At 39.0% G+C, this 12,500-nt stretch overlaps 1 protein-coding gene across 1 annotated transcript in view; it reads right to left on the reverse strand.

Moving 5' to 3' along the window:
• Positions 1-12,500, reverse strand: part of DNAH9 (dynein axonemal heavy chain 9) — a 458,278-nt gene that overhangs the window by 57,995 nt on the left and 387,783 nt on the right. Inside the window, 3 exon segments of the mRNA XM_020965915.2 lie at positions 2,967-3,094; positions 10,332-10,480; positions 12,013-12,206. Coding sequence (XP_020821574.1) covers positions 2,967-3,094; positions 10,332-10,480; positions 12,013-12,206 — 471 coding nt within the window.

The following is a 12,500-nucleotide window of genomic DNA, read 5'->3' on the forward strand; positions in this document are numbered from 1 at the left end:
AGGTCTGTAGCTGACAACAAAGATCTGACCTTGATTTTGGTTTCTGAGAATTTATAATCTAGCATAAGGCTGGGAGGTCAACTAAATTAGACAGCTCCCCAGAGAGAACCTCCTTAATCTTTTGGTTTCCTGGGCCTTCCCCTAAGGAAATGCCACTAGAGAATCCAGGCTTTTATTACCTTGTGCCTAGATGACCCTAACAGTCTCCAAGGTGGTTATCCTTACCTTGAGGCTCTGCTCTCTTCAATTCATCTCGCCTATTGTTTCAAGACTAATTTTCCTAAACCTTATTTTCATCATGCTACTTCCCTGCTCAAAAATAAACAATGACATTTGCTATCCATCTGCACATCATACTGTTTGCACTCTGGCCATAATCTCTCTCTCCTGCACTGGAAACTTAGACTTTATCCATGGGATATTGGGCTCTGCTAGGAAAACTTTTGACTTATCTGGCTTGGAACTAGGTCTCCATGCCACTTCTTAGTCATTTCTATACTATGCTGCAGTGACCATTCTTCTCTCTACATTCCCCCTCTTTCCAGTTCCCTTTTATGTGTTGTCTTCCCCCATTAGAATGTAAGTGCCTTAGAGGCAAGGGCTGTTTGTCTTTCTTATTTATATTTGTATCCTCAATACTCACTATCCTGGCACATAGTAAGCACTTAATTCCCTCTCTGTCTATCTGTCTGTCTCTGTTTCTCTCTCTCTGTCTGTCTCTCTGTCTCTCTCTCTCTCTCTCAGCAAACAAAAACTCCCAAGGCCTAACTTTCAACTTCTTCCACAATATGGCCATGATCTTAAGCTTAGTATAGTAGAAATAGTTCTAAATTAGGAATCTGGAGGTGTAGGTTCAAATTTAGCCTTTTTTACTATGCAAACCTGGGCAAATCACTTCACTTGTCTGGGCCTCAGTTTTCTACTCCATACAGTGTGGGGGAACGGTACAGTCAGTGGTCTCTAAGGTTCTTTCTAGGCTTTACATTCCATATTGCTTATGATGTCCCCCTTCCTCCTGGCCTAAAATGTTTTCCCCAGTTACTCAAAGTTCCAGATCAATATCCACTTGCTCCATAAATACTTATGAGCCTAGTCCATAATGATCTCTCTTTCTTGTGTGCTCTATTTCACTTACAATCACTAGTCTTTCAGAGTTTAATATATGTGTGCACATGCATATGTATGTGAAACTGAGTATGTAACCAAGTAGGCTATAAACTCCTTGTAGGGTTGAGGTTGGTTTATAGGTCATTAGAGGCATGATTATCTTCCTGAACTAGAGTCTAGGAATTTGTAGAGTAAAGGGAATATTTTAGCCAAAATCTCCATTTGCTAAACATATGCCAGTGACCCATGAGTGAGTAACAAATACTTGGCTGATTCTTTGAGGAACACATTCATATTATTGTCTGGCTCCTGGTGGAGGAATCTTTTGGTCTGTACTTGGGGCTGCTTGTAGTGCAAGAATCAAGGATAATCCTGGGGGGCCTAATTTCCCTGAGGGTTAAGGAGGTGAGTGAAATGGGGAGGTATTTCAGAATCTGTGTGGAGAAGGGAGCAGCCTGTGCTAATTTTGGATTGGGTCCTTATCTGGAAGGTTTCATAAAGGTTAATAATATATCTCCTCTTGTCTTCAAGGAGACTCAAGATTCCAGGCTGCTCTGGAATACAGTTCTAAAGGATTTCAGTTCAGTTTAGCTCAGAACCTTAGAGAATTTCTAGAATCAATGTGTTCCTCTGGAAGATCCAGAGGATTTGGAATTTGGATTTTAGAGATCAGCTTGAATCCAAAGCAGATCTAAGACAAGATGTTTCTTGGAGCTATGCCAGGTAGGACCTAAAACCTTGAGGCAATTTAGGACTACTAAGCTGCCCCAGAGTCTAGGGACGTTAATTAGTGCTCTCTGACCCCTGGAAGTCTGTTATTGTGTTCTAATTCTCCTGAAGAGCTCCTTAGAATGACTAGGGAGCCTTTAGAGGCAAGCCAGAAGAATTTCTGAGTGTATTTATTTCCTTTTCTTTAGTTCCCTGCCAGAGTCTCCAGACATAGGCAAGGAAGGAAGCAATGCTTATATAGATTGTGTCTGTGTGATATTCCATTGCAGAAGTGTCAAATTCCCAGCCAGCAGGGCCAAAAAAACCTCCTCTGAGTGCACTGAACTAAATTAAAATGTAAATATTTTCAATTACACACAACAAAATTAAATGAAAATACAATACAACATAGATAATGTTGATTTGTGGTTTTTAAAGTCAATATGCAGCCTGTAGAGATCAATTTCTATTTTGAATTTGACATAATGATAATTTAATAATAAATTCCTTCAATCAAATAATCATGTACTTTAGATGTTTGGCATCATGTAATCAAATTCATAACCTCAGAACTGCAAAGTAACCAAGAATAGGAAAACTCCCTAAGAATTCTGAGTGAATGAAGGCTCAAAAATCTGAATGTGTCAGAACACAATGTCCAAGTCAGCACAGGGTTTGTAATTTTTCTGTTGCTGGTTGGGGCTCGGTGAGAGGATCAATCCTTCATGGGAACAAGAGTGGTTAAAAATATGCAATTTTCTTGTTCCCCTTGCCAAGTGGAGTTCAGAATCACAAGTTCATCACCAAACCTGGCTTATGGAAAAGCCATTTCCTTCCCAATGCTGTGGCAACTCAACAGGATCAGGAGGCCACCATTCTCTTTTCTCCTAGATTTATTGTTCTTAGAGGAGATCCCTCAAAAAAAGGGTACATCTCTCAACTCTTGAACCCAAAACTAATGAGGAGGCAACTGAATGTGAGATTCAAAATCAAATAACAATCCATTTCTTGAAACCAAAACAAAATATTTCTCCTTTGTCCCAGTGTTGCGGAGCTATTGATTAATTAAGAGGACAGAATGGATGGAAGGGGGACAGTAAAGTTTATGGAAGCCTCTATAATAACGGTTGGGGGTTTAAAGTGGGTGATACCTGCAAGATAACCCAGTGACCATTCTTGGCAGCCAGATCCAATGCAGCCTCTGCCACTACCTCTTGTCCTTGACCCAAGGACACATTGTGGAAATTTTGATTGTTGAAGGTATAACCAAGTTTCTTCCCTAAAAAGGAATAAAGAAATTTTCATCATTATTTCCCTTGTCTTACTGTTCCATTATACCATTTATTTCTCATAGGCATACACAAATCTTTCCAGACACAGACACATGTAAACATATACATAAACATACAAAGTGTCATACCAAACGTATTTTCTTACTCTGGATTTTGACCAGCATCCTCTTAAGTTTTGCTCTGATTTGTTCCTAATACAAATTATGGAGCTGTAAGAAATATCTTAAGAATATATATTGTATGTTATACCAATTTAGTTGTTACACAGTTGGACTCACTCTAACTAGTTACCAGGAATCAGTAACCCTGAAAAGGACCTCTAATGTTCTAGAGCCCTCAGACCTGAGTATATATGAATAATAAATGAATGAAAAAAGCATTTACTAAGTGCTTACTATTTGCCAGATACTGTTCAATGCAGAGGATACAAAGCAAGCAAGAATTCTGCTCTATTCCCAATAATAAAAACTAATAGAAAATACTGATGAGCAATTATTTAATAGAATTACAGAATTATTTAAGAAATCTATAAATTATAACTATATTGTTTAAATGATAAAATATATAATTATATCATTAGTTAAATTCTAGTTAAATATAATAAAATTTTAAATTATAAAATAGTTCAGCAAGTTATGTGTCTAGTGAGGAAGACATTATACAAAGAAAATTTATAACTTTGCCTAGAACTGAGGAATACTTAAGTTTAGACAAATAGGTGGAAGGCTAAATCCAGAAGCAAGCAAAACTTTTCATGCCTAGTGCCTATAGAGACCCCAAGAGTACAGATGCATCTTATAGGATGTAGTAACATTGTTAAGACATGCTAGAGCCTTTACAAGATCAGGTATAGGGACATACAGTTCAATAGGCTTTGAGATATTGGCAGCTGCCCCATTTTGGGGGTAGGTGGGTACTGCTTTACTGTCTTCCTCTTTTTGCTCATGCCTCTTCCTCTGGCCTTGCAACTTTTAGGTATCTTCAGTTAAACCATGTGGTCTTTTCATTAACCATGCCTATTGCTTTCAGCATTGACTGATTCATCTAATGTTGTAAAGCCTCCCTTTCAAATTTTAGGAAACCACAGTAACATTGTATAGGTTTTATTTAACAGGCCTTCAGAAAAAAACAAAACAACAACAACAAAAAAGCTTCATCAAACTATCAGGATATAAAATAAATGCATAAAATAATCAGCTTTTTAAAAATTAGCTCATTATTGCTATGCAGATGCCTCCCTAGAATCTACCAGTATTAACAATGTGGAATTGAGGCATTATAGGACTGTTTCCAGGAGAATTCTGAGAGAAAGTTCCTCTAAAGAGAGTGAAGAAGCAGGTTTGGAGTTAGTAAGGCATTCTTCATCTTGGTGCCGTGCAGAGCATAGGCATTTTGCCTTGTCCTCACCTCTCCCTTTCAAAGAGACTACACTGAACTGCTGAATTGCTGTGACTAATGAGGGTGTTTGCTGTGATCATAAGGAAAATGATTGGTAAATTAACCCCAAGTGCCCTCTGGCCTCCAAGTCAGGGAAAGATGCTATTACACTGTCAACTGAACAAGTCCTCCAAGGTCTGTTTCTCCCTCCTTTCCACCAGGGGAAAGGAATCTAAGCAGAAAATTTCTGCTTCTGTGGTTAGAATCACTGGAGCTGTCCGCTTTAAATCCAACATATCATGTTTCTCCATCCTTTTGGTTTCCCTCCCAGTGATAACAGTAGCAGTGATAGCTAACATTTATAGAGTCCTTAAAGGTTTGCAAAGCACTTCACAAATATTTTATCCTCATTTTACACACAAAGACACTGAAGTAGACAGAGGTTAAGTGACTTGCCAAGGGATAAGCAGCTAGTGTCTAAGGCTAGATTTGAACTCAGGTCTTCCTGACTCCAGAGCCAATGCTCTATCCATTGTGCCACCTACCTTCCTCTAAGCATTGTATTGTTTATTTCTCTTCATATAAAATAAATTAGCAGTAGCTAATTTATTTATATAACAATGAGAATAAGTGGTATTACGGAAAAGAAGAGTAGTGGGAGGACAGGAACAGTCTGTGGCCATATGTGAACAGTCTGGGTTGTTGCCAAGTCCCACAACCTATTCTAATTTTCCCCTGTACTGGACAAAGGTCAGGGACAGTTGCTTCCTTTTCTGACTCAGAGTCATGGGAGAGAGAGATTGCCTTAAGGGTCATCTCATTAAAGTTGATCCAATCACTGTATCTACTGGTTATAATCTCTCCTGGTTCTATATTGTTGAGGTTTAGATGTTAGGGGTATTGGGACCCCAAAATCACAAAACACGGGTCCTACCCAAATAAATTTGACCCAAACCTTCTTTTAGCCAAAGACAAGGTTTATTAGAACATCTGCCATATTGGCCAGACTCCTAAGGAATATGAACATTACTGAGCTATTGACTAGATTATAAGAATCTAAGCAGTGGCTAGATTTTAAGAATTGGTAAGCTTCATTTAGCTTTTCTATCCAGCTGAGAGATGTACCACTGTGACTATTTGTATCATCTCCTTTCTGTGAAGCTCCAAAATATACATCAATAGGTAGGCATGACTTTTGCCCAAATCTAAGCAAATATGGCATAAAGCATGTAGTATCATTCCGGGTAGAATTACATGCATGGACAGATTTCTTTCTGTTAACTTCTTCATTTCTTTCTGGGCTCTACTTCCGATTCTTTGGACTTCTTTCTCCGCCATTCTCAATCTATCTTCTCACCTTGGAAGATGCCTCTGCTACCGTGCTCTAGCAGACTTCTCATCCTTGAACAGCACCCCCCCCCCTCCTGGAGTCCTCTCCTCTGATTGATTAGTTCCTCCCAGAATCCCCATTTTAAGGAAGTGCTCAAGCCAATCATTTTCTCTTCTTCATTCCTCTCTGGCCTCTATGACTGACTCTTTGGACTTCTTTCTCCACCATGCCCCTACATGGGTTCCTTCTTTCCTTCTCCTCCTGTGCTTTTCTGCCTACTTTTATGAATTATCTTTCCCCATTAGAATGTAAGCTCCTTGAGGGCAGAGATTATCTTTTTATTTATATTTGCATTCCCTGAATTTAGCAGTAATGTAAGTGCTTAATGAATTAGAAATGTCACATGTTGACTTCATTGTACAGTCCCAAATTCTCAACAATTTTGGCACTCAGAACTTAAATCCTTTAGCATCATCTCCTTGTTTTTTCACTTGTATCACTTGCCTTGGTTCTTCATCATCTGCTCTTGTTGCCAATTATTTACAGACAGCTGAGGCAAGGAAAGTTGGTTCAGTGAAACAAGATTCACATGTGAAATTGGCATGCTTTCTGATAGATTACAAATTTGTGATAATAACCATTAAGTTCCAGAAAAGTTTTTAAGTCTCAGAAGAGTCTGTAGACTTGACTAATTCAGAAGTGCTTTTACCTTCTCTGGGTTAGTGCTCACACCTTGTGACCCACATACATAACAAGAGGCTTTGTAAAAGTAGCACTTGTCTACTGATAGCTTCAACCAGTTTTGCTCTAGTTAGTCCAACATTTTCAAAAGTTCTTATGTTCTTTCAGTGTTTTGCAAAGATAATGATGGCATCATGGCATATAAACATTTCCCAGGTAGTCCATGTCTCTAACCACTTTCTTTATCAATCACTGGAAAGTAGAAGGTGCCTACAAGATGGCTTGCAGCACACAATCAGACTGGTAAAACATCCAGATGGACAGATGAAAGAAAACTTCTTGTCTACCTCAATCATAGAAATATGATGGTATCTACTACACAAGTCCAAGTCTTAGAACGAATTACTAGCTGCCTAACAGGTAATCTAGGACAACTTAAACCCAGTATTGTTGTTGTTCAAAGTCCAGTAGTCTATTCACATTCATATCTTTTTACTCTCCTTTGCTATCGTCACTATGGGCATAAGGACTTCTGGATTGTGATGATGTCATTAACCAACTTTCTTTGAGATGGTTTCTGAGGAGCTCCATCATGGAGAAAGTAATCTTCTTAAATTTTTCCCAGAATAGTCAGGAATCAGTGAATTAGATTCTGTGGATTGCTCCTCAGGAACATCTCCCATCTCAGTCATGCAGTAGGAAAATGCACATCCTCTTACTGAGCTTCTGTCCAACAGATCCATACATTCTTCTAGTACTGGGGAGTCACCAAAGTCAAATACCTCAAGGTCCAGTCTAGAATTTAAAAGGTCAGTATTCTTTTGATGTTCACTGTCGCTTTTTGGTGTCTCTCCTCTTTTAGACTTCGGCATAGTCTGTGTAGATGGTCAGTGTGCAGGAATTGGGATTCAGCTTATTGCTTACATTATTCTCCTAGTAGTTTGAATTGGTTCCAATTAGTGCTGACACTTCAGTGATTGTTGGTGGGTCTGGACATTCCAGTGTCAACTTTTCTGTTGATACCAGCAACTTCCTTAAGGAACTTTAAGCTCACTTTGATGTATTCTAAGGTATCTTTATCACTCAATCCACTAAGTCCACATCCTTTCATAGGCTTTAAAAGTACTTTCCCTCAAATGTTTCTCATAGACCAATTGGAAGATAATGGTAATGAGAAATGCATTGCTTAGGACAGCACTGCAGTTCAATTTCTCCATCTTCACCATCACCTCTATATGGGGTCTTAGGGTCTAGGAGGAATAGATCCATATAATCAACAAAGAGGTAAATGTAACTTGCTCAGGACTTAGATGGATTGAAATTGTTGGCTAATTAGAAAGTCCGGCTCCAGTCCGAAGTTGATGCTTATGCTCTCTCCCTGCCCCCAAACCCAAACATCCTTATCATGAGGAAGGCTGCGAAGGTCACAGAAGACACAGGGAGAAACTCAAGATAAGGAGACTGATAGACAACAGGGCAACCCCAAATCATGTCTTTACTGGTTGTTCAGGGGCACTGAGAGCAGGTAAATTCCTGAGGGAGCTCCAGAAATTGCTCCAGCATCATATTAACTTCAATAACTGAAAGCAAGCCATGGTCAGTACCTTTACCTTTACTGATGCTGCCCTCCAACCTTATCAATTAGGGATTTGATTGTGGGGTTATATAGATGACATTCCACTAGGTAGCATCTCAAAGGATGCCTTGGCCTAGGATTTCACCACCCATTTATACAGCAGGGGTTAGTCAGTGGCCCCACATAAAGTTATCAGCTTTAGCAAATCAGTTAAATTCTCAGGCCTTAATGGCCCTTCAAAGCAGTAAAATTCTGGCTGCCACCTTACATTCTTATTAGCTTCCCTAGACAACGAGTTTATAATCAAATTCATCATGCTGCCCAATTTTGCCTCATGTAGTCTCAAAGCTACAACTGGTGTACTTCTTACCTATGGGCTTCAGGTGTTAAAAAACTTTCCTTGGCCACTGAGTACTATATCCTGCTCACTGGGTGCTTTCCACTAGGGGTGGAAAGAGCTGAATTCTTCACTGCAATCTCCATTATACATGCCCAGGGTGAGAAAAACAAAACACACAAAACAAGATTCCAGATATAGTGGAATCTGTGCCAAGCTACGCCTAGGCCCCAGGGCATCTCCATAAATCAGGAGATGGTCAATTCCCATACCCTCTGGCCTGAACAACTGACAGCTCAGAAGACTGAGGAGATGTTGCTCTCATTCTTGAGGACATGAAGAGAAGAAGGGGTGTCAGTCTCAATTTGGGGGCCTCAGCATCCATTTATTTCATGAACGGTATTATTCCAATATATTTAATGACACAAATGGCCTATGCCTTCTGCAAGGGGTTAAATTGGGCTCAGCTCAGCAAGTGAGCTATTAACCCCATCACACTTGCCCAAGTCCTGAGAAAAGGACAGAGTTCAAATGTTATTGATTCCAAACTAGCAGACTTGCAGTCTGGACTGGTATTTGAGATAAAAGTAATTTTGTGGTTGACCAAGGAGCATTGACCATTCCTTAATAGCCTGGCTCTAAAACTTTCCCTTCCAACCACACCCAAATTTAACTCTTCCTAAAAAAAGGGTTTGGTTCAAAAACCTTAGGAAGAGAAGGAGAAGGGAGGTGAGGTTTTTTTGTCTTTATTGTTGTCATTGTTTTGTTTTTTAATTGCAGACAGCTGAGAACTGACATTAAGATAGCTTTCTGTGGAAACTGCCATGAGATGTCTGATGACATGTCCCATGCCTCAGGAGCTGTACAACTTTGATGTATGACATAAGCTGGGCTATAAAGTCTCCCTCAATGCCAAGGAGAACCACAATTTTGTCCTCAACTTTGTCATATTCCCATTTTTCTTTTGTTACCACTACCTCTTTCACACTAAAATTGTCATTTCCTCTATTCCACCATCTGTCAATTATCTAGTGTCAGAGGTAGAAGGTGTGTGTGTGTATGTGTGTGTGTGTGTGCACTTGTGTGCACACACATACATGCTTATGCCTCACAAGGCACCTCCTATACCTTGCAACTCACCTCATGCTGCTTCTGGATCAGTAACACAGAAAAAGTTAGCAGGCCCATAACTTCCATAAGGAACAGGACACAATCCAATCGTAATATCACCACAGAGATCAGAGATATTAGGATGAGAAAAGGAGCTATAGATTTGTTCTTCTGTCTCCATCTGGGTTTCTGGGGGCACTGGCTTCTGAGTGGACTGGGTAAGGGAATGCTCATATAACTGCTATGTAACTGGCTCCTAGCCTAGGTGGGCACTTGGATTCTTCTCTCCTTCTCTCTCTGTCTTCCTTCCTCACCCCCCAACCCCACACCATGCAACTAGCATGAATGAGCACCAATACCCAGGTCCAGCCTCCTCAGTCACTTTCCCGTTTGCTTCTCCTTTACGTGGTCCTGCTAGACTCAGTTAAGAATCCTATAAAAACTTATCAGATTTTACAGTGCCCAATTCCACCCAGAGCCCCAGTGGACTTGACTTGTTTCTATTGTCCCAACTAGCCTTCTTGATTGTAAGTATGTCTTAATAAAGCTGTCTTGTTCTGCTTTTTCTTTGTACTGAACATTACTAAATTTTGATAAAACAATTGCATGTTGAATATAATAATATTTAATTATATTATTACTTAAAAGTACAAATAAGCTATTATGTAATGTTTTGGTTTTCATATACAATTCTCTTTTTCTGCTCCACTTTGCACATGAAAATACTAATTTTATATGGTGTTTGGTAAAAAAATTTTTTAAAGAAATGCATGATATTGTCATGGCATTGGTTCTGATGTGAGGTCCTCTTACCTTCTTTCTCTACATCCTTCAGTGGGTCAACACCTGGAGACAGGATGAAGAACATGGGAATTGAAGGTCCTGATTCTTCAAAGGAGGTAGAGAAATCCAGTGCTCTGCCCACCACATATTTGCTTCCTAACTTTTCTTCTACAAAATCTCTGCCAGGGAAAAAATATCAAATGATTTAATTTAAAGTTGAAGAAGTCAAATCAGAGGAAGTAACTTTCCTAAGGTTATTCAGTTAGTGGTAGAGTGAGGACTAAAATCAAGGTTTCCCAACTTATAGTTTAGTGATCTTTTTTTGAAATACTAATGTGAGATGAGCATTTACTATGTTTTATAAAACAAAATAATCAAAAACATGGAGAAGGTACAAAGCACTCAGACCCAAAGTCCTAGGATGTTTCAGATGAGTTCCATAGAGCAGGGAATCTCTGTAATATGATAAGTTGTGAAGAGTGAAGAATTAGAGAAATGAATTCTCCCAGAAACACCACGATCTTAGAAAGGGAGCGTTCTGGTGTGGTGTTTTGGGATTACATATGAAAAAAGGAACTTCTCCCCAGTATCTCTAGGACATTTCACCAATAGATGAAGTGGAGAAGAATGACTGGATTTTCACCAGCAATTCAATGATGCACTGCAAAAGAGTGATCAGGGTGTGACTGGAGAGAGCAACCATCTTGGTACATACTCTGAAAAGTAGAAGGCAAAGAAGTTATTCAAATTGATAATATAGAAGGATTTCCTATAACATTTCATTGGATAAACATCAGTTTCATTTGTAAAATGAGGCAGTCAGACTAAATGATCTGTAAGGTCCCTTCTAGCTCTAAAGCTATGATCATCTTTGATAACTTTGGAGATAGAAATGAGTATATGAATGTGACACGGACATGTACTTGACTTGCAGGCTCCATGACAACGTCAGAGTAAATTGACCCACTCTGTCAACATTGTTCCAATTTTTCACTACTCTCTACCTCCTTGTCCATCTCCACTGATCAAAGTATGATTAGAACCTGCTCTTCCTCTTCATGTTCTGATTACTAAGCATTTCCCCATCTGCCCCTTTCAGGTCTTAAGAAAATAAATTGGTACAGCACAAGAATGTAAAAATTAAGTCTTACAGGGAACAATAGGATTGGGAGCTATCAATGCATAGAGTTTATGCCACTATATACTCATGATGCCTAACCTAACCCTTACTTTGTTTTTTTTTTATTCTTTATTAATTTATTTTGATTTCTCAACAATCACTTCCATAAGCTTTTGAGTTTTAAATTTTTCTCCCCTTGCCTCCATATTTCCCTTCCCAAGACAGCATGCAATCTGATATAGGCTATACATATACATTCCTATTAAACATATTTTCACATTAGTGATGTTGTAAGTAAGAATTAGAACCACTATAAGAAACCACAAGAAAGAGGAAACAAAACACAACAGAAAAAAAAACAGTATGCTTTGATCTGCATTCAAACTCCATAGTTCTTTCTTTGGATGTGGATAGCATTTTCCATCATGAGGCCTTTGGAGCCTAATCCTTACTTTGGATGGTTTTGAGGCCTGAATGAAGTGGGGAACCTAAGGTTCCTACTTAGTTTTGCATGAGTGTTCCCTTCATTGTCTTGATGTCCCTCCTATGACAGACAAGAGGTTAACCTCCCTGCCAATCTGGGATCTTTACCTCATAGCATATGTCATGCGGTCAGGTCTCATTGTCCTCATCATACACAGTTGTTGCAGAGATGACTTGTTTTTCCACTCCTGGGGGAATTTCTCCTTTTCAGGGCATTCTGACTCCACAAATTTTTTCCAACGCTTGGCAGATCCCTCAATGTCTCTATCCAGATTACAGAATTCTTCCATTGCTGAAAGAGCCTGTGAAAGTTCAGAGAACATAGGTAAAAAATGTTTCCTATCTCATAGAAAAAACAGCTGATTTGGAAAACAGATCAAGGAGAGATAATTTAAGAATCATTGGACTATCTGAAAGCCATGAACAAAGAAAGAGCTTGGACATATTTCAAAAAATCATAAAACTATTCAAATATCTTAGAGACAGAGGGCAAAATAAATACTGAAAGAATCCATCAGTCACCTTCTGAAAAAAATACCAAATTCAAAACTGTCAGTAATATTATAGCCAAAATTTAGAGTTCCCAGATCAAGGAA

This window comes from Phascolarctos cinereus, unplaced genomic scaffold (assembly GCF_003287225.1).
Source record: "Phascolarctos cinereus isolate Bilbo 61053 unplaced genomic scaffold, phaCin_HiC Scaffold_5;HRSCAF=322, whole genome shotgun sequence".
NCBI lineage: Eukaryota > Metazoa > Chordata > Mammalia > Diprotodontia > Phascolarctidae > Phascolarctos > Phascolarctos cinereus.